Here is a 21,948-nt window from a genome sequence, read left to right as displayed (position 1 = left end):
AGACCATCTTACACATCACCATTCTGTGCTCTAGTAGGCACCATTGCGCCAGTTGGTGCTTGATGAAGCACCATTTAATTCAGAACTAGATTTAGAATGACTACTAATTACATGTCATGTCAGACAATGCGCTCCTTTGTGTTAATTTAAACTTGTTTGGTCAAACATTTCAGCTTGTTTTGCAAAGGTTAAAAGGTCAATCTGAATACCACTTTGTGAACATTCTGGTTGAAGCCACCTGATCAATACCAATAACATGTAGACACCTTTAGACTTGTTCTAACTCACTTGTTGACTGTCCTACAAACTTCACTAGATTTACATGTGAATTTAAGCACTGATCATGTTGAAAGGTCTCTGCTCATCATTAATAACAGGTGAAAAACGTTTTAATTTCTAAATGTGACAGGGCATCTCCAATCATATTAGACCTTCTTACACATCACCATTCAATGCTCTAGTAGGCACCATTGTGCCAGTTGGTGCTTGAACCCGCTGATTGCCGCTTGCAGCTATATTTAAAATTGCTATTTTATGTGTCAAACTAGCAGACAGGCTCATTCACAGGAGGTGAAATCATGGCTGGTGATAGTGGGGCAGTTGAGTCATCAGATCACATGATATCCTTCCATTGCTCTAGAATCCAAATTTTAAGCTTTTAATTTTAGTTAAAACATTTTCTTAAAGCTACACAGCTGTTTAGTCCCAATCAATTGAGTAGAAACGCTTTTATACTTTTACTATTACATCTAATCCATAACCAATCACTATCATTCAAGATTTCTTTGTGAGCACCTTCCTTCTTAGATTATCTTTCTGCACGGTCCTTCCACTTTTTAATAATGTGTTGGACAGTTTTTAACCCGATTTTAGTAGATTTATTATCTCTTTAGATGTTTCCGTACTTGATGTATGCCAGTAATTTGACCTTTCTGAAACAGATGAGCATATTTTCCATTACCAAAGACGGAGTCTTTCCACATGGCTGTTTAAAAAATAAGATGCTAATCACGGCATTTAGTTTTTACCAGCTAAAACGTAATCCCATGCTGTAACTATCCAATGGGAGGATTTTACCATTTACTTAGTTACATCCAGTTGGTCACCTTTTTTTTGGTTAGGCAGTGTATTTTTCTGCATTTTGTCATATTGCCAACAGTATCAATTTCTGCAGCTCTGATTTTAACCATATGAATCAGTGTTGTTTATAGCATGCACAAAGTACAGCCAGTACAGTCATTATTATAGGGTGAAAAAAAGCCACACAAAGTACACAAGAAAGAGTTACCTAACTTTATTAATATCATTATTTTAAAACTAATGTAAATCCCATGGAGTATCATCCCGGGACCATTAAGTCTATGAATGCATGGATACCTGCCATTAAGTACTGCATTCCAACACTCCATTTAAAATTATTACAGTTTTTTTCTCTTTTTCAAAATTCAGCAAACAGAGAGGAAATACATGGCCTTGGCGCACTTTCATTCTCAAAGCACTCTCCTGTCTTTTGTCTCTCATGTGCAAGTATATGCAAGTTAGCTAGTTGAGAATAATATTAGTGTTAGGCTTTCACAGCAGCAAAAACAAAAGAACCAAACGACAAAAAAAAAAAGAACAAACCAAAAAGAAAATCTTAAATCAAAACAACAGTTTGCTGCACAGCTAAAGAGAGAGAGATCAAGAGAGAGGGAGAGAGAGAGAGAGAGAGAGAGAGAGACAACACACTCATAAGAGTGCACGTTAATGACCATATCTGAACAGAGTAATCAATCAGCCTGCAACAGCCACTGGGTGCAGAGAGACAAATGACGGAAAATGGAGAAAATTAACCCAAATAAACTGAAGAAACAAACATAACAATACTCCATTCCTCCAGATTCCCAGTTTGGCTGTGTTTGTGTCTGAGATCCCCATCGAACCAGCTGTGAGAGAAAACACACAGTCCGGGTCCTCATCAGTGAATGTCACTTTTTGTTATGACACGAAGAAAAAACAAACAATACAGAGACATTCATACCGATTTTCCTTTTATAAAAACACACTGGGTGAGACAAGGTGAGACAACGTGAGGTATAATGAGGCGTGGTGAGGTGCGGTGTAACCGAGTTAAGTGAAACCAGGTTGTGCAGAGGGATCCACCATGACACAAACACATGCTCATCCCGGAAGGTGAGTTTTAATTGTTTTAATTTTTCCCCTGTTAAAAGGAAAGCTGGGGAAGAATGAATGAACACTGATAATACAGCAACCGATCTTATAAGCATGATCTTAGATTTCCTAATTAAGGAATGTGTTGATTCACTTGAAAATGAAAAATAAACGAAAGAAGAACTCTTAATCCGATCACACTAGCAACAGTCTAGAAACATAAATCTAACCCAATAATATACTGATCAAAAAATGAGTCCTGCAATGTTTTATAATGGAGGTTGACATTCTATTCCAGTAAAGCAAGGCATTAGGTATACAAAAATGCTTCTTTACTAGAGCAGCTATTCTTGCCTGCAAGTCCGTTGGGCCTGCCAGGCCCATTTCATTTATTTGTGCAAAGAAATGCATTGCAAGGATCCATGCAAAGAAAAAAAATATATATACTATGACACTTATAAAAACAATTAAAAGCTACATAAAAGCTTTATAAATACAATAAAATTCCAAACCTTTAATGAAGATGTCGTTTCTAGCTGTATCGGTACTATATGATAGCTGGCACGCTACGCTCTGTTAATTTTTTATCTTTTTTTTTTTTTAGTATTGGATCTGCGCAGGTAAGTCATGCCATCTTTGGTTGAATGTGTTGCTGAGGAACAAAAAAAAAAAAAGAAAATGAAAAAGAAAAACAGTCAAACAAAAAAAACAAAACAAAACAAACAAAAAAGAAGTCGCTAGAAAAACAGCATCAACTTTCGGAGGAGAGCTGCGCCTCTATGTCCACTCTGCAGATGGGGCACTTTTTGTTGGTGAGGAGCCACTGATCCACACACAGCTGATGGAAGAGGTGCATACAGGGGAGGCGTCTGCAAAAAAAAAACGAGAGAAAGAGGAAGCAAAACTGTTTAGGCACAGGATCATCTGCAAAAAGGAACGATTACACATGACCAGGTCTTCAGTAACAGGATCATATCTGGATAAAGCCAAACCACACAAAAATGCAAGTGTAAACGTACACTGTAAACTCACTAGTGTGCTTCCCCACACTTGTCTCTTGCGAGTGTATCATTGTGGCCAGTTTGCATGCTAGCAAGCTGCGCATCAAGCTATCCTCTACTTAAATGCATGCTTCATTTTCTCCAAATTGTCCTCTATTTGTGCAAAAATATATCATATAAAACACAAGTACAGTAGGAATCAAACATTTCACAGAGCAGACGGTGAACCTTGCACCCCCTTGTCTGTGATTGGTCTGAAAAAATTGTTTGGCCAATCAGTTTATTACAGGGGTGTCCAAACTGCGGCCCGTTTCCTTTTTTGGAGGGCCCGCGAGGTATTTTAGAAACAGATTGAAAGCATTTCTAGCGCAAACAAAAAATCGGGCCAAAGAGTCTAAAAGCAGACAGAGTGCGCATTTCTAGCGCAGAAAAACAGGTCAAAGAGTCTAAAAATTGCCGTAATTAAGGAGTTTTATATTAAGAGACATCATGAAATGAAACATCAATTTAAAAAATCTTAGTTTACACAACACTGTCAAAGATAAAGATAGTAAGTCAAGAAAAATGGTGTGTAAATGAAATAATCAGGAAAATGTATTATTTAAAGTGGTATATTTCATTATTTGTTTTATTACAGAGTCTGTGGCCCGTGACTTCAAATATATTTCTCCTTCTGACCCCCAACAAAAAAAGTTTGGACACCCCTGGTTTAGTATGTTGCTTCATTGCAGCATAATTCATTTGCATAAAATTAAGAAAATCTAAACTACATTTGCCAGTGTGAATGCAGGGAAATTTCCAATATAGTCCACAATCAAACACCCATAATGCATTGCAAAATGTGGGGCACAGACAATGTACGCTAGAATTTCTAGTGCATACCATAATTCAATGTGGTGGTCCTCAGAGCAGCACAAAAAAGGCTTTGTTGTTTGTTTGTTCCCTAGTCAGTTTACTATATATCAAATGCTACTTAGTGAATAGTACATGAGTTAATGAATTAACCATTCTGAACTCAGCTTAAGTTTGGCCAACTTGAGAAACTTGAACTTTTACTGAACAAACTGCACTTGTGTTCTCCAGCTGTAATTATTCAGTTTATCATCAAAATTTTCTTGGAGATGAATGTAACACAGAAGCAGTAATGTAGCAAACAGAAAAAGGGTAGTTTATATGTACTACCAGCAGGGGGAGCAAGCGCATGTAAAAAGACAAGTAAACGCAACATTTTCAATCTATTATCTTATCTCATTGTGTTTCATTAGGACCAGACCAATAGAATTTATATTATTATATTTAATTTACTGTGATTAACTGAAGCATTTAGGAACCACAGCAAATCCAGAACAGTGTGTTTCTTCTGTGGCGTGACAAATCACATTTCTCTATCTGGCAGTCTGATCGTCTGGGTTTAGTGAATGCCAGGACAAAGTTTGGTGAAGGAGGGATAATGCTATAATGGAAGTTTTTTAAAAGGCCCCTTAGTTCTTGTGAAGTGGAACCGTAATGCTTCAGATTACCAGTTTACATTTTAAACAACTGAATAGTTTCAACTTTGTAGAAGTAATTATTTGGGGAAGGCATTTTTCTCTTCCAGCAGAACTGTGACATAGTACACAACGCAAGGAGTATAGCAATAAAGGCAAGGCTGGTTGCATAATAATGCTTTTGATTTACAATGGGATATGATTATGGATAAAGTGTGAATGTTGGATTTCACGATACTGATGAGAAACATGATGATAAAAAATTGCTTCTTTAATTTTTTCCATCTCTTGGTTTGGCTGCATTTAATTTTTCCCAGGATCGTAAGTAGTTTGTGTGATTGTTCACTGTGGACCTCTACCTCACTCTACCTCCAGGCTTGTTTTGTGATGTAAGCACAGTCTGCAACATTAAGAGCTTCCTCTGTTGCTGCATGCAGGTAAGGCATTTTGAGTTTGCTCATAAAGGCTTTTTTTAATGTGTTTATCATGAAAACTGTGAAATACAACTTATCTTCATCCCTGGAATGGGCATAATTTTCATTCAATCAGAACATCAGACCAGCGTGTGGAGTTTTAGCACATCACACAGTGAATCACTTTCAGACACCAATTTAACGGTTAATTAAAAATTAACACTGTTTTTGCAAAATAAATTAATGTGCTTTGGTAATGGTATTTTCTTGCACCGTTTATCCCAATACTTTAGTCCATAACATTGCTTTTAGTCTACGGTCAGAGACCACATTAGGGATGCCACTGTCTGAGGATCAGGTAAACGGCGACGCATGCAGCAGGTTTTTACCTGACGTCCTCCCCCTCCTCCAGTATAGACAGACAGATGGTGCATTTCTCCTCTGTGTCTTCCTCAGCCCCCTCCTCCTCGTCCTGCTTACCGTGCAGCTTTCTCTGTGTGTGTGCGAGAGCAGAGAGCAGAGGCCATTATACACAACCACACACACACAACCACTCACACAGCATCCATACTCTCATCTTCTCACACACAGAAAGCTAATACATCAGCACACTACAACAGATGGGGAGCAGAGGGGCCATTTTCTAGTCATACAACAGATCTGGGTTAAGACATTTTACTCTTTCTTTTTTTAAAATAAACACAGTATTTAATATCTGTCACAGCCTTAAGACATTCATCTAACATCTTTAGACTGACACACCCACACTGCAAATAAAATGATATATTGGCAAGTGAAATCATTAGTGGTAGTATCTTTATATTTGTTGTCATCAAAGCAAAAGCTACTTTCCTAAATGATAAAATATATTCTGGGTTTTAGAACATCATTTTGTTTCCTACATAAATCCAGAACTTAATTAACTGAGTTTAAAAGAGCGTTTTTACACCTGTAGATGGTTTCTATGATGTTTTCGGATCAGTTGACGAATTTGTTTATTTGGAGCGTTGTCTACCTCTGTTTGGTTTGGTTTCACACAGACATAAACTTAAACGCACCAAAATACGCACAAATAAACAAGGCAAGCACATTGTCTCCTCTGATTGGTCAGAGTTGTCTGGCACGAGAGCAAGAAAGTAAAAATAGCGAGACGATTCTGTTTTCCAGTGCGAATTTCTGTGCGGTGTGAAGCAGATGTGAGCAGTTATCGCTGCACTGCGTGTGTAAACAGCATGGAGCAGCAGAGACAGCGTTTGTTCATAGCAGTATATTATTTGGCTAAAATATATCAGATTAAACTAAGCTTAATTAGCAGTTTAGCTCAATTAAAAAGAAGTATATTTGAGAGCTGGCTCTGATTAAGACCAGATCACGTTTTCACCACAAGGGAACCACTACAGAAAAAAATCAGAAAAAATCATTGTGCATTGGGTGGGGGCGGGGCAGATTACGACGGAAGATGGGGTCAAAGTTGGGCTGATGACAATATCAGCTATTACAATACAATTATATATCTGCAAATACTAATATAAACATTTATGACTTAGAGGGTGACTAGAGACCCTGGAATTACTTAACTACTTAAAATATATTAAATTAAGCTAGTTTTTATTTATTTTTAATTGGTTTTACAGTAGAGCGATCAATGTCCCTTGGTCCTTTTTTTAGGCCTACAATAAATATGTTAGTAAGTACCTGTTTGAAATTTTGGCCATTACTGGCCGATACAGATATAAATCTAATATCATCGTGCATTGCTTGAAATGTTAAATTACATTTAATGAGATGTGAAATGATTTCACTGGCAAATTTATCATTTTATCTTTCTGCAGTGCAAAAGAAAGATGAAAAACATGAAATTAGCTTTTTACTGATATTTTACACACAAGAAAATGGCATTTTAAATAGTAATTATACACAAAAACACATATGTTATAAGAACATGATTAATTTTTGTCTACACACACACACACACACACACACACACACACTATTTTCTCTAGTCCTCTACGCAGGCCTTACTGGCCAGTATAAAACTATGGTCTCCCCCAGAACTAACATAACTACCATCTACAATGTATGTAAATTGAGTTTTTCAATTTGAACTTATCACTGATTTCTCACCGAGTTTGAGGGTGGGTGCCTATCTTTCCCAATAGATGCCCAAGCTTCGGGGGATAACTGTTCGTCAATGTCTCTCTCCACCACCTTCTGTATTGGGCGGCAGGGTTTGGGGTTACTGGTGTTCAGATATGTGTAATGCATTCTGTAATCTACATGGAAGCTTTTATTCCTATTTAGCATTTTATTCCTACAATAAATCAGTGACAATTCAGCTCTCTGGCCCTGCAGCTGCAGACTGCGAGCTGCGGTGAGACTGTGTGCAGTGCTCTATCAGCTGCACCCTCCCGCTGCTGCTGCAGGGGGGGCGCTCTCCTCAGACGGAGGCATCCTGCACACATGCACGTTATTCTCTGAAGACTAAAACGGCTACGACACGCTCCTCGTCAGCCTACACGTGAGAGGAGCGGCTGTGTGTCCTCACCTTCTTGTACTTGTGCGGGTAAGTGCACCTCTCTATAGTTCCCTGAGAGGCTCCTCGATTCACAGTCCCCAGACGCTCCTCTAAATGCAGCAGATCCTGGAAAGCACAAAAACAAATAAAAAAATATATAAAAATCCACATTTAAATCTGTTTCTATGCAGCTTCTGAAATAGATACACATTTTGATACAAAAGCTCATGGCTGTTATTTTTTAACATTATTAGATATTTTATTTTTATCATCACTCTTGCTGGTATTGTGCTAAAGGTTACATCACCAAGATTAAAACAGACCACACAGCGATTCTTGTTAGAAGAGCAAAAAAATATGCAAAAAGACTCAATTTCAATGCATTCTAAAATAAACTATTTATGGCAGATCATTTTCTACACTTTATATGCAACAACAGGCTAAGCATTTTTTTTCACCAAGAATAGTGACTGAACAATAACATTTATTTTATCAAATATAAATTAAAATAGGGATGCAAGATAATGGGTAAAAACACTGACAACTGCAGCACCAAAAAAGTTTTGACACTTCGACTCTTCTCTTTCAATGTGTTTTCTTTATTTTTATGATTTTTATTTTGTTGTAAATTTAGTACAGAAAACATTAAAGCTCTATGGGAACTCATGGAATTATTTTGTAAACAAAAACAAAACAGGCTAAACCAGAATATGTTTTATAGTCACCTGGAATAGTTTTCTCAGCGTAAACACCTCAACCCAAATCATCTCAGTTGGGTTTAGGTCAGGGGATTGTGGAGGACTAACACTTTTATTTACTGTTAATTACATAACTCCATATGCGTATCTTAATTGTTTTCCTGTATTTAATATTAATCTACAATGTAGAGAATAAATTACAGAATTTAATAAAAACACAATTACAATTAGAACATGTGTGCAAACTTTTAACTGTTACTGTATATTATAATATAAAAAAACAGACTTTCAGATTTTAACAAAAGCTAGTGATCTAACATTCACAATATTAAAAACAGATTTATATTTTTATTTATTATATTTACATTTATCTAATATAGAAGTAAAATTAACAACATTGGTATGTAAATCATAAAAAAGCATCAATTTTCTTTTTGTATCAAGCAGCAAAACAGTGCACATCTTGCACATTTTGACACCTTTAATGTAAATCTAGTGTGGGCATATAATATTTAACTTACTATCTGTTACATTTGCATACATAACTTAATTTGTCCTATTCAAATAATAAAATATCTTATTTTCCACAGAAATGAGTTACTAATTGAACTGTTTTATGTTTATTGTCATGGGTTATTTCTAAAGGCTAAAGGCTTGGATCGTTTATTTGTTTTTGTGTGTTTTTGTGGATAAAGCTTCTCTAAACTGCCCTCACTGAGTCTCACCTCGTAGGTTCGGCCAAATCCAGTCATTCTGGATGAGATGTAGCGAATGTGCGGATAGGTCACCTCAGACATGCCAGTGTGCTGAAAAACAGGGAAAACAAAACAATAATAATGCGAAACCTGCCAAGCATCCGATTTGTGTGGTGCCAAATTAAAATATTATATATTTAATAAAAACAAAATATATATAATATATCTACATACAATTAAACAGTATTAATACTGCAATGGAAAATTCTGTCATTCAGTCTTTAAGTACTGAGAATACTGAAAATATGCTCTTTTAATATAACTATTTTACAATACCAACCTTCTTCACCACAAGAACAACAACAATAATATTATATCCTTATATAACATAAAAATAACATAAAAATAACAAAAATAACGAAAGGCAAATAATAATTATATCTAGCTAAAAGAAAGTACTGGAAATTGTTATTTTGGTCTGTGCGTCATTTAGCTCTTAAATAAAATAAATAAATTAATCAATAAATTATTTAATTTATTAAAAAAAGAAATATGCTTTAACAATACAGTGGCTCCATGATCATTTACAGTGAAAGCAAACCATTTCAAATCAGGTATGTCAAATTTAATATTCACTTGCGAAATGTCTGTAGAGAGCGGGTTATAAATGATAATGCATAATTCATGAGGCCTAATAATCCACCCTTGAAATAACAGATGTTGTAAATAGGGGGGTTCGGGCCTGCCGTCATTAATCTGCGCACTACCTGAACCCCAAAACAGCCCCTCATTACTTATGCTAATGTATGCTAATGTATATAACGATGGTGGGGAAGTGAGCACCAGAGGAGATGATACTCACCATCAGCTGGATGGGGAAGTGGTGCAGTCTGGGTGGGGCGTGGTAGTGGGGCAGATGATGGGGGAGAAGATGCCCTGAAGCGTATGGAGCTACAGTCACGCCAGCCTCTATACCCAGCTCCCTGAAACACAGACACAACACCGACATCACACACCAACACACCCCACAGGTTACCATACGCACACTAGCAGCTCTTATCTTTAAGATGGGGGTTGTACTACAATTTCAAAATTCATATTTATAGAACAGTAAAGATTTTATGCTACAAAAAGTAAGTTTGTCAACTTTCAGTAATAAAGTAATCTGAAATAAATATATAAATACAAAATCTATTGTTTGTTAATTGAGGTTGTTTTTCCAATATGAGTGTTAATAAAAATACAAACAAATATATAAAATATATATATATTTAAAAAATGATATACAAAAAAATACACCAACACTAATTCATTATGAAAATAAGTTATGTAAAAATACAAAATGATTTTGTTAAACACCACAGAAAACTTAAAAGAATGTAGACAATAAAATTAATATTTATAAATGATAATAATAATGTTAGTCAAAAACAGAATAAAAGGAATTTGGCAAGTCCAAAAATTAAGCATGTTTTTTCACAATAAAAAAAAAGGTCTCTTTGAATTACTAGAACTACGAAACAACAGTTCACAAATATGTAGCATTTTAATATCCCAGCAGATGACTTTTTGCCCCAGCTTTAGTTTTAGAATTAATAAAATAAGTGATAATAAACATCACTAATTCAAATGTTCATGTAAACCATAGAGTACAGCAGAGCACATGTATTTACATTTATTTCTAATTATTTAACACTTTCAGCAGTCTAGTTTAAAAAATGGTGATGCAAAGTCAGAGTACATGCTGCATCATGATGTTTGTTTAGCTCTACACCCCTCAGACCACTACAAAAAAAAAGCCCATTTATGTGCTAGATAGGGGCACAAAACTAAAACAGAACAAAGAAAAAAGAAAAAGAATTTGCTCACTGTATTACCATGTTCAGTTCCTGAGGATTATAATTCTATTACGGTCAGCAAAACTGCTAATTAAACACTTTAGCTCTGAGCACTGGAACAGGCCTGGAGTGTGATATTAATGCAGTATCTGATCTGCTGTGTGTGTGTGTGTGTGTGTGTGTGTGTACCATGTGGTTCTCTGGTCGGTCTGGCGGGGGTGGGAGGACATGGTTTGGGGGACATGGATGTGGTGTCCGTGGCCATAGTTAGGGTGCATTCTGTGAGGGTGAGGTGGAGGTCTCTCTTGTACTCGACTGTAAGGAAATCAGCAGTGTTAGGAGGCAATGGCAAAGCATTTAACAACACATTTCAAAATAAGAGTCATTTTTCCAATACTTATTAATCTTTAAACAATATTTAAATACATTTAATTTGATATGAATTTAATTTAAAGAACACAATAACATTTAACCCCTTATACCCTGATTTGGCTTTTTTAATCAGAATACATTTGAAGGCACTAAATAAAAACATCCTTATTTGACTCCATGTATTGATAATACACACAATCTAAAAGAGTTTAGCTAAATCCATTCATGCTACTGTGATAAAGAGTGTTTTAGCCTCAAAAACAGCACAATACTGGGAAATATTGCTCAGTTGGTCTAATTCAATAAGTTCAAATTATGAGAGCATATAGTAGAATATGAATTTCTGTCTTATGAGGTGATGAATATGGTGTTTCATAACTCACGGCGGGTGCTGCATCAGCCTGCGTCTCTGGACCTCCATCCTCTGCAGCATCTCATGCTGGTGAAGCCTCTGCACAGGGTTGGGGCCCAGCACGGGCAGGTGGTGCGACAGGGCCTGGTGATCGGGAGCCAGGTGCTGGGGCAGGGGGGCACTTGAGCCCGGGAGGTGGTGAGGAGGCAGAGAGGGGGGAGGGGCAGGGGGCACAGCATGGCCCGGGCCATGGGAGGGCATCTGGGTGTGGAAGGGGAGGACGGGGTGAGGGATGACGTAATCTCCCTGTGGTGGGGGCTGAGGAGGGGGAGGGGGGTTACCGTGTGAATGAGGACAAGAGGAGGGGGACTGGTGGTGCATGGAGCGTGCGAGAGGACCGTCTGAAGGAGAAAGAGAGAAATTGATTAGTGATTAGTCAGTGTTTCAAATGAGATACACTACTTTTACAAAATTATTTAAACACCCTCACTGATAAACTGGCTCTTTAGCCTGAATTCAAGAGCACTGGAAATAGGTTATCCTTATTTTGTTGGAGTAACTGTCTCTCTGGTTCAAATAAGGCTTTCTACTACATTTTGGAGCATTGCTGTGATGATTTTGATTGCATTCAGCCACAAGGGAGTTTGTGAGGTCCGAAAGTATTGGCTGGAGCACCATCATTTCAGAAAATACAGTTCCACTGCTTGGAATTGACCTGTGGGCCTTTTCTGCTCATCATACCTCAATAGCTAGATGTCAAGGCTTAGAATGCTTGGATGTAAAGCATTGACGTCAATGTTAATTTTAATTGTAATAAACTTTTTTTTTATATTAATAAATAATTTTGTTTAAATAATATACATATATACATATACATAACTACACAGTGTAGTTACAGAGCAAAATTACAATATTAAGCTTCACACTTCTTGCCTGATTGATTAAATTTGGTGTAAGGGTGGAAAATGATGCAAATGTATTGTTAAGAAGATCAACCACTTAATTTCTTAATATATTGCTATGAAAAAGTGGGCTTTTTTTGACAGCAGCATATCTGGGCACTCTGCTCCCCACCATCAGCTACAAGGGAGAGCTGGACAGACTGCCTATTCTCTCCATCTCCCAGGCACACATGAACACAGAGGAGTGGAAATGATCTGCTGATTGCTAAGGTGCCAGTGGGAGTGTATCTGACTGATGAGAGAAAATCATTTCCCCCAGAGAAGAGGGGAAAAAGAAAGAAAGAGAGGGAAAAAAGTGACTGAAAGACAGACAGAGAGACAGACAGACACACAGAGAGAGAGAACAGGCAGGTGCACCAGTGCACAGCAATTACTCCTCTAAATACAGGCCCACCAGGGAGGCTGCCACACTCATTCACATTCTACACGCCTCCGTTTGGAGGAGAGGCAGCAATTAAAGCCAACTGCTGGGCATACGCTACCTGCAGCACTTAACACATTAAACATCAGGTGCTTCTCCTAATTACCATCAGCTCCAGAGTTCGGCGTTTGGCGAGGACTGCACGTATCATTCATACAACCCCCACCTACACAACCCCTCCTCCCAAAAACAGGGAGACCATATGAAAGTATTCTCAGTGGACCATATTACAGCCAAAACAGCATATTCAGCTCATTAGCTCACAGTCCTCCAGGTAGAGCAAAAATATTACAGAAAGTTAATTTATTAAAAAAGTTAATTAATTAAATATGTGGAATGAATTTTTGTAATATATTACAGACAAGGCTACACATACAGTATTTTATTTAGCATTAATATTTTTATATGTACTTATACTTTACTTTATATGCAACATAATTATATTATAAAAACAAATATATATTATATATTTATGAAAATCCGAATCAGGTGCAGCCTATCAGCCTCAAATTAAAAGAACATGGTTAAAGAGGATGTGTTAAAGAGTTCACTATAAATATTATTTCTCTAAATTCCATTTCACCAATGCAGTTTAACAGAACAGTTGTATGCATTTAATTATTATTACGTACACAGACACAGAAATTGCTGGTTGTGTGCGCTCGTGGTATGTGCACACTTACTGACTAGACTAAAATAATAAAAAATAATAAAATGAAAATGCAGTGCTGTGCTCACATGTGGGATGCATGTAGTGCCTGCAGGACGAGAGCTGAGACTGGGGTTGGGCCACCATGGCTGGGCTGAATGAGTCGGCAACACTGGGCTGGCTAGGCCCCGGTGCAGCCTGGGAAACGTAGGCAGGAGGCCGCGAGTTGGAGCCCGGACAGCACGGGTCGAAGGCAGAGGTGCTGCTGAACCCGGTACTGCCTGAGCCAGTACTGCGAACGGCACTGCTACTGAGATCAACCGGCAGGGTCTGCTGAGAAAGAGAGAGAGAGAGAGAGAGAGAGAGAGAGAGAGAGATAGAATGTTAGAATGAACAGGTTATATATAAACACACATTAATGTTCTTCAATACTCAGAACCACACAGGAGAGAAAACCACCACAGAACAGCTATTATTAGGGTTCAAGCACCGAAGGTGCGTAGAACCCTATTGTTTTTGCTAAGATTTTTCTTCTTCTTCTTCTTCTTATTATTATTATTATTCTTTTTCTCCTGTAAAAACAGTTGTGCAGCCTAAACCGTAAGTCATAGAGAAATGAAACTTGGTAGGTAGATGTAGGATCAGTGCATCTCGGTGGACAACAAAAATGGCACCGATTGGTCAAGTGGTGGCGCTATAAACAAGGAAATTCATTTTTCACAATTTTCTCAATAACTCAAAAACCATAAGACCTACATTCAAAATTCTTTTTTTGATGGATTCCTTGGGTCAATACCAACAACTTTCCAATTTGGACCATGCACTTCCGTCTATATAGATTTTGTGCTAATTTGCATAATATGCAAAACCTACTTTTGCAAACTAGTCCTAGGAATTTTGACCAATCCTGGCATGTTTGGTATCAAAACACTCGTGAGAGCATGCGCTTCAATATTCATTAAGAAAAAGTTGAAATATGTAAACAATATGGCCGCCATATGCAAATTAGTCCTTCCGGATATATGCCCCATTCACTTCAAGAGGTAAATTTGGAGCACTGTTTCTCAGCAACCGTGCAACCTAGGAAGTTGAAACTTTGCATGCAGAATCTATCATACAGCCTCTAAAGGATGTTCAAAGGGCAACTTAATCAACATGGCTGAACACCATCAGCCAAACAGCATTCAGCAGACATTTTGGCAGGCTGAATGTTGCCCAATCTGGATGATATTTGGCAGTTATGTTCAGGTGGAGACACTGTAGTGACCTGCAAAGTGCTGAAACAATCCGCCCACTGGGGGGCGCTGTTCCAAAAAAACGAGTATATGTCAATCATGCTGTACTATTTTGACATCTAATTGTTTTTGCCATATTTAGTACAGTGGCTCTGACAAATTTCTCAATACAACTATGTTTAAAAAGTGCTTTGTTCATTCATAATTGCTAATTGTTTGAAAATAGCTATATTGAAACTACTCTCTGGATATTTGGCCTATCACCTCCATTTCAGTCTTGCTGCACACTGTAGAGTCTCTAGGTAAGTGTTCATTAAAAACATTTGTGAAAATTTCACATACAATACTCTCCAGGCATCAAGCAATCTGTGCGTCCTTGGAATTTCTAACCTAAATTGCTGTAACTCTGCAGTATTTGCTGTAATCTCACAATGTTAAAGACCTCTGTACAATATCACTCTGATGAAGCGCCATTTAATACAGAACTAGATTAAGAATAACTTGACATTACATGTCATATCAGAACATTCACTCCTTTGTGCCTCTTCTCAACATTAATAACAGGTGAAAGACTTTTGATCATTTTAAATGTGACAGAATGTCTCCAATTGTGTTAGACCTTCTTACACATCACCATCCTATGCTCTAGTAGGCACCATTGTGCAAGTTGGTGCTTGAACCCGATGATTGCCGCTTGCGGCTATATTTATTATTATTATTTGGGTGGAGGGTCATTATTATTCTCAGCACTGTAGTGATTAGCACTGATTAGCATGGTGGTGGTGGTGTATGAGGTGTTAGTGTGTTGTGCTGCTACAAGTGGATCAGAGAACAGCAGTGCTGCTGGAGTTTATAAACACACCTTACAGAGTAATTGATGGACTGAGCATAGTCCATGAACAGAGCTCTGTGGGCAGCGGCATGTGGGCACTGACATAGGGCTAGAGACACAAATTGTGCTGCACAGCTTCAGCCTTAGATATTATATCTACAAGATGCACACGTCAGGGTTCATACACTTTTTAAACTATAAATTCTTTTCCATGCCTTCATGGCAAATTTTCACGGCCACACGATCACCAGTGTGGACATGGACAAACGATAAAACTATAATCAAAATTGATAAAAGGCCTACGATTTATGTGATTAAAAAAAACAAAGAAAAAATATAGCCGCAAGCGGCGATTTACGGGCTCTGAGCAGCAGAGGGCACAGAGGCCAAGACCAAAGATATTATCACTCTATATATATATATATATATATATGTCTGTTAGTTTGTGTATTGATAGGATCAAAGGTTCTTGTCTTGTGTCCATTTAGGTTTGAAAAAAGCGATCATTTATGCTTGGGGCCTGTAAAATCACTGTTGCTATTTGGCCATTGTAGAGGAAAAAAAATGTCTGATTTGGCTCAAAATTGGTAATCAAGATCATATTGTCTGTAACATTTATATAGTTATAATAGTTATAATAAAAATCAGAACAAATACAATAGGGTTCCAAGCACTTCATGCTCGGACCCCTAAAAACAATTCTTTAAGCTATGTTGACACAGAATCTTTAATAAGAAAATGTCTCAAATTCTAAGAGATTCATTGTCTTGGGCTAAATCACTTAACTAACTGATCTGATGTATCTGTTAGCATAAAATAGCTTCTCTGTCAATGAATGAAACATATTTGTAGAGTGAACCTCCAGGTTTTTCATGACCGTACGAACCCTGATATTTGATCCTGTAGGGTCCTAACCATTGAAGAACAGGGTGAAAGGGGGATAAGAATAAAGTATGTACAGATACAGGACTACAGTCTGTTATTTATGTGTTTATAGAACTACAAAGTTCTTTTTGATTATCAGTGAAGACTATACAATTTAAAATTAGTGTACAAACAGGGAGGTGTTCATAAAGCTATGCTCGATCTGTGTATATGTGAGACATCAGAGCAGCTTAAACCAGTTTTAGGGTAAAACCTGACAAATGAAACGTATGAGACAGAGAATGACTGTTACGGTCACAGATCTGAACTCCCTCTGAAAAGAAACCCATATCTAATCCCATTTAACGCTTTGATGAATAAAACATGACCCAGTACACCTCATCCCAGAATCTTCTCCTGTCTGTGCATATCTGATCGCTCGCTAAAGGCTCCAGCTGCTCGTGGCCCATACCATCAAACACCGCCAGATTCCTCCTAATGCATTCAACACAGAAACTGAAGCCTTTACACGCTCACACTGACGACTCCTTCTCCAGCACTCTGCCCCAAACTCTGCCTTCATTATTAACACTGTAATATGTGAATGTGTGTATCGTAAAGAACAGTGAAATAAACAATCCTCATTAGTCATGAACGCTCACACACACACACACACACAAAGCGCACAGGTGCACACGCGCACACAAGCACAAGCATTTCACACACACAAGCACGCACACACACACACACAAGCACGCACACACACACACACAAGCACGCACACACACACACACAAGCACACACACACACACACACACACACAAGCACACACACACACACACACACAAGCACACACACACACACACACACACAAGCACGCACACACACAAGCACGCACACACACAAGCACGCACACACACAAGCACGCACACACACAAGCACGCACACACACACACACACACACACACACACACACACAAGCACAAGCATTTCACACACACAAGCACACACACAAGCACGCACACACGCACACAAGCACACACACACACAAGCACACACACACACAAGCACACACACACACAAGCACACACACACACAAGCACACACACACACAAGCACACACACACACACACACAAGCACACACACACACACACACACACACACACACACACACACAAGCACAAGCATTTCACACACACAAGCACGCACACACACAAGCACGCACACACACACACACAAGCACGCACACACACAAGCACGCACACACACACACACAAGCACGCACACACACACACACAAGCACGCACACACACACAAGCACGCACACACACACAAGCACGCACACACACACACAAGCACGCACACACACACACAAGCACGCACACACACACACAAGCACGCACACGCACACACACACACAAGCACGCACACGCACACACACACACAAGCACGCACACACACACACAAGCACGCACACACACACACAAGCACGCACACACACACACAAGCACGCACACACACACACAAGCACGCACACACACACACAAGCACGCACACACACACACACACAAGCACGCACACACACACACAAGCACGCACACACACACACAAGCACGCACACACACACACAAGCACGCACGCACACACACACACACACAAGCACGCACACACACACACAAGCACGCACACACACACACAAGCACGCACACACACACACAAGCACGCACACACACACACACACGCACACACAAGCACGCACACACACAAGCACGCACACACACATACAAGCACGCACACACACACACAAGCATGCGCGCACACACAAGCTCACACACACACAAGCACGCACACACACATAAGCAAGCACGCACACACACAAGCTTGAACACACACACACAAGCACGCAAGCACGCACGCACACAAGCACGCACGCACGCACACACACACACACGCACACACACACACAAGCATGCACGCGCACACACACACACACACACACACACAAGCACGCACACACACACACACAAGCACGCACTCAACTTTGATTCTAATATAATTCAGCAGCTCCAGCAATTAGCTCCATGTGAATTATTTAGAGCTCAGCTATGCTGAAAGGGTGGCTTCAAACAAAAGCCATCGGTTTCCCTCCCCCTCCTCCCCACCTTTAAAAAAAAAAAAATCCAAAACTGCTTTGTTTTTTTTCTTTTCATCATCTAAACATGAAGGGCATTTTACAACTTCAAATGGAGCAACGTCTTTGTTGGTTTCAAAAGAGAGCACATGGTGAGTATTTCAAACAAAACGTACAGTAAATATTACAGACAACAGAACACGGAACATTCAGCCCTCTACCATTTAATCCCACAGAAATGCCTCCATTCAGAGTGTATAATGGAGTTCAGATGTGCTTTATGAGTGTATACACGGCTTGCTTTACTGCAAATTAAGATAAACAAAAACATATTTTTATAACCAAGAACCTCTCTGTGTGTGAGCTGAACGGTAAACATCCTGTAAGGCCAGAGATAAACTTGCTGCTAACTACACAATCGAGTATATGTGAAGGCTGTGACACATACATGTGACACATACAGGTGCAGTATATGCAAAAACTCTAGGGGGCAGTGCTGGAAGCCTTTAGTAAAAGGCAAATATACTCATGTTCATGATTCAGGTTATGGAGGACCAAAACTGCTAAATTTTTAAATAAATAAATAAATAAAAACGTAAGTAAATCACTCAATAAAAGAAATATGGTGATTAAAATGGCAAAAATATATATATTATTAATATAAAAATAAATACATATACATAAAAATGAATATCTTAATAAATTATTTATGAGTTTCTTCATTAACATTGCTTAATTTTTATTTTGATTCATTTGTTTATTTACATAGCAATTTATTTCTGCATTCATTTATTTCCTCATTTATTTATTTCTATTTTTCCTTGTCCTTATATTATAATGAAGGGGCTGTCCAGCAATGATATCACGGTGTCTTAGCATTCCTATTGGTTGATCGATGTAAGACACCCCCATACTCCATTATCATATAAGGACAAGGAAATACAGAAATAAATCAGGAAATAAATGAATGCAGAAAAAAAAATTGGGAAGTAAATTATTGCAGACAATAAATAAATAAATTAAACAATGTTAATAAAGAAACCCATAAATAAATTATTAAGATATTTAGCACTGATAAGCATGGTGGTGGTGTATGAGGTGTTAGTGTGTGTTTTGCTGGTACAAGTGGATCAGATAACAGCGGTGCTGCTGGAGTTTATAAACACATCTTATAGAGTTATTGATGGACTAAATTTAGGTAGCCCTCTCCGCGAACAATAAATGCATCTATAGCTTTAATCAGTAAAGATACAGATACTGCATATTAGATAGAGATACTGATATTGCATACAAAAACACACAAATGTTTGCAATCATACTGTACTAGGGCTGAATATTATATCATACTTTTATCAAAACCACATTATCAGTTTTCACGATAAACACATTGAAAGAGCTGCAATAACATCATGAATAACAGAAACTCAAACTCTGCATACGTGACATGACGAGACTGGAGGTAGAGTAAGGAAGAGCTTCACAGTAAATGCACTGACCAAATTAATTTCTTGGTCCTTTTAGAAAAACCTCAGTCCAAATGCCTCTGAATCTCTCGGTTTGCTTACAAATGCATGTTCACAGCGGTCCATGAAGGGGGCACTAAAAGCATGATTTGTATTTACAGCAGTGAAGTAAAAGTGAAATACTCCCCACAGTGCAGAAGAAGCCCAGAAGCTACCAAATGCTAACTAATACCAATTCCTGCATAATTCTTTAAACTTTATTATTTTAGCAACTAGAGTGAATTAAAGGCGTAAAGAAAAACATGTGTGCTGGGATACCTGGTCGTGGTACTGGCTGCTGCTGCTGACTGCACCGCAGGGGGCAGGCACGGCTGTGGGCCGCTCCAGGGGGCAGCTGGGCTCAGGGAAGGCCAGAGAGGAGGGGGTAGGAGCTGTGTGGTGGTGATGGTGGTGAAAGTGGTGCGAGTGGCTGTGGGAGTGAGGAGCAGCGGGCTGCTGTGAACCAGGCTGCTGCGTCGGTCCAGCTTGCATGCACCCTGAGTGGGAGTGACCCAGGGAGAGATGCCCTGAGGAGGGTCCACTGCAGGGCGAGTGCTGTGGGCAGCAGGACGGCAGCCGAGGCATCGCTACACCTCCACTTTCACTTGATGAACCTCTCCTACCGTCTTCTGAGGAGAAACAGATAAAATACATAAGTACTTAAACACAGAGAATTGCTCAAAATTGCTGCCAGTAATTAAGATTTTAAGATCACTAGATTTAGATAGAATTTACTTCATACTTAATTCTGCATCGAGTCAATGCTAGTAGTTTTTATACTGTGATTAATTACTGGTGTAAAATGGACTTTGGGTGTAGTAAAACATGATAAAAAGTACTTACTTTTGTTAAATAGCCCACCTCAACTCTCACACAGCTTTCTGAGACACAGTAATTTTGTGCTTTTTGCCCAGCACTCTGTACAACGGCCTTATCACAAATTGCTTTTTACACTGTTATCCAGGCTCAAAGTAGCTCCACACCTCCTTGGAAGCATCCGGAGAGCCCTGACACTTAAATCTAGGCATTAATAAATGTAAAAGTGCACAAAAAGTTTATTAAAAAAATCACTGTTTACATCTTCTAGCGCTTTTTTGTAGCTCTGGGCGTTGCCATCACTGTACTGCTAGACTCGGCTATGCGGAGTCTATGTATATATGTCTGTCATTAGCAGTACAGTGAAGGTGGCGCCCAGAGCTACAAAGAAGCTCTATGCGATGTAAACAGGGTTTTTTAATAAGCTTTGTGTACACTTTTAAAGTTATTAATGTCTCGTTTTAAATGTCGGAGCTCTCCGAATTCTACCAAAGAGGTGTGGAGCTACTTTGAGCTGGATAATGGTGTAAAAAGCGATGTACTGGGTTGTACAGAGTGCTGGGCAAAAAGCATAAAATTACTGGATCTCAGAAAGCTGTAGGAGAGTGGAGGTGGGCTATTTCTCAAAGGTAAGTACTTTTTATCATGTTTTACTACACCCAAAAGTCCATTTTATAGTCCTTTAAGACTTAGGCTTTTAATAACAAACACAAGCAAAAAGGTTATGATGAAACTGGCCCTCATCAGGACGGCCCCAGGAAAAAAAAAAGTTATCTCTGTGGAACAGGGTTAGTTCATCAAAGTGTAAACCGCAAGTTAACGTATTTTGGTTTGTTTAACACTTTTAAAAGTTACTACATGATTCCTTGTGTGTTCATTTAAAATACAGTATAGTATTCATGCCAAAATGTTAGGGTACAATGCACATATGCACTATTATGGTAAATATTGTAATTTTAAGCTGGAGGTATTGTTGGAAATGTAGTGGTCTTTGGAGTATTGCTATGGTCACC

General features: G+C 38.6%; 1 protein-coding gene across 5 annotated transcripts in view; it reads right to left on the bottom strand.

Moving 5' to 3' along the window:
• Positions 1-1,279: 1,279 nt before the first annotated feature.
• The window catches only part of rnf111 (ring finger protein 111), a 73,399-nt gene continuing 52,730 nt past the window's right edge, over positions 1,280-21,948 (bottom strand). The window contains exons 6-15 of one of the 5 annotated variants that reach the window (XM_049471129.1): positions 20,399-20,748; positions 13,644-13,884; positions 11,554-11,923; positions 10,988-11,113; positions 9,823-9,943; positions 8,991-9,071; positions 7,598-7,693; positions 7,177-7,263; positions 5,442-5,545; positions 1,280-3,020 (exon numbers count right to left, since the gene is read on the bottom strand). In XM_049471129.1, coding sequence (XP_049327086.1) covers positions 2,903-3,020; positions 5,442-5,545; positions 7,177-7,263; positions 7,598-7,693; positions 8,991-9,071; positions 9,823-9,943; positions 10,988-11,113; positions 11,554-11,923; positions 13,644-13,884; positions 20,399-20,748 — 1,694 coding nt within the window. In that variant the 3' untranslated portion in view covers positions 1,280-2,902. Of the gene's footprint in view, positions 3,021-5,441; positions 5,546-7,176; positions 7,264-7,597; positions 7,694-8,990; positions 9,072-9,822; positions 9,944-10,987; positions 11,114-11,553; positions 11,924-13,643; positions 13,888-20,398; positions 20,749-21,948 lie in introns of all 5 variants that reach the window. The other 4 variants (XM_049471130.1, XM_049471128.1, XM_049471132.1 and 1 more) reach the window with 4 other exon arrangements.

This window comes from Astyanax mexicanus, chromosome 23 (assembly GCF_023375975.1).
Source record: "Astyanax mexicanus isolate ESR-SI-001 chromosome 23, AstMex3_surface, whole genome shotgun sequence".
In the NCBI taxonomy this organism is placed as follows: domain Eukaryota; kingdom Metazoa; phylum Chordata; class Actinopteri; order Characiformes; family Acestrorhamphidae; genus Astyanax; species Astyanax mexicanus.
This window is presented reverse-complemented; position numbering and strand designations above follow the sequence as displayed.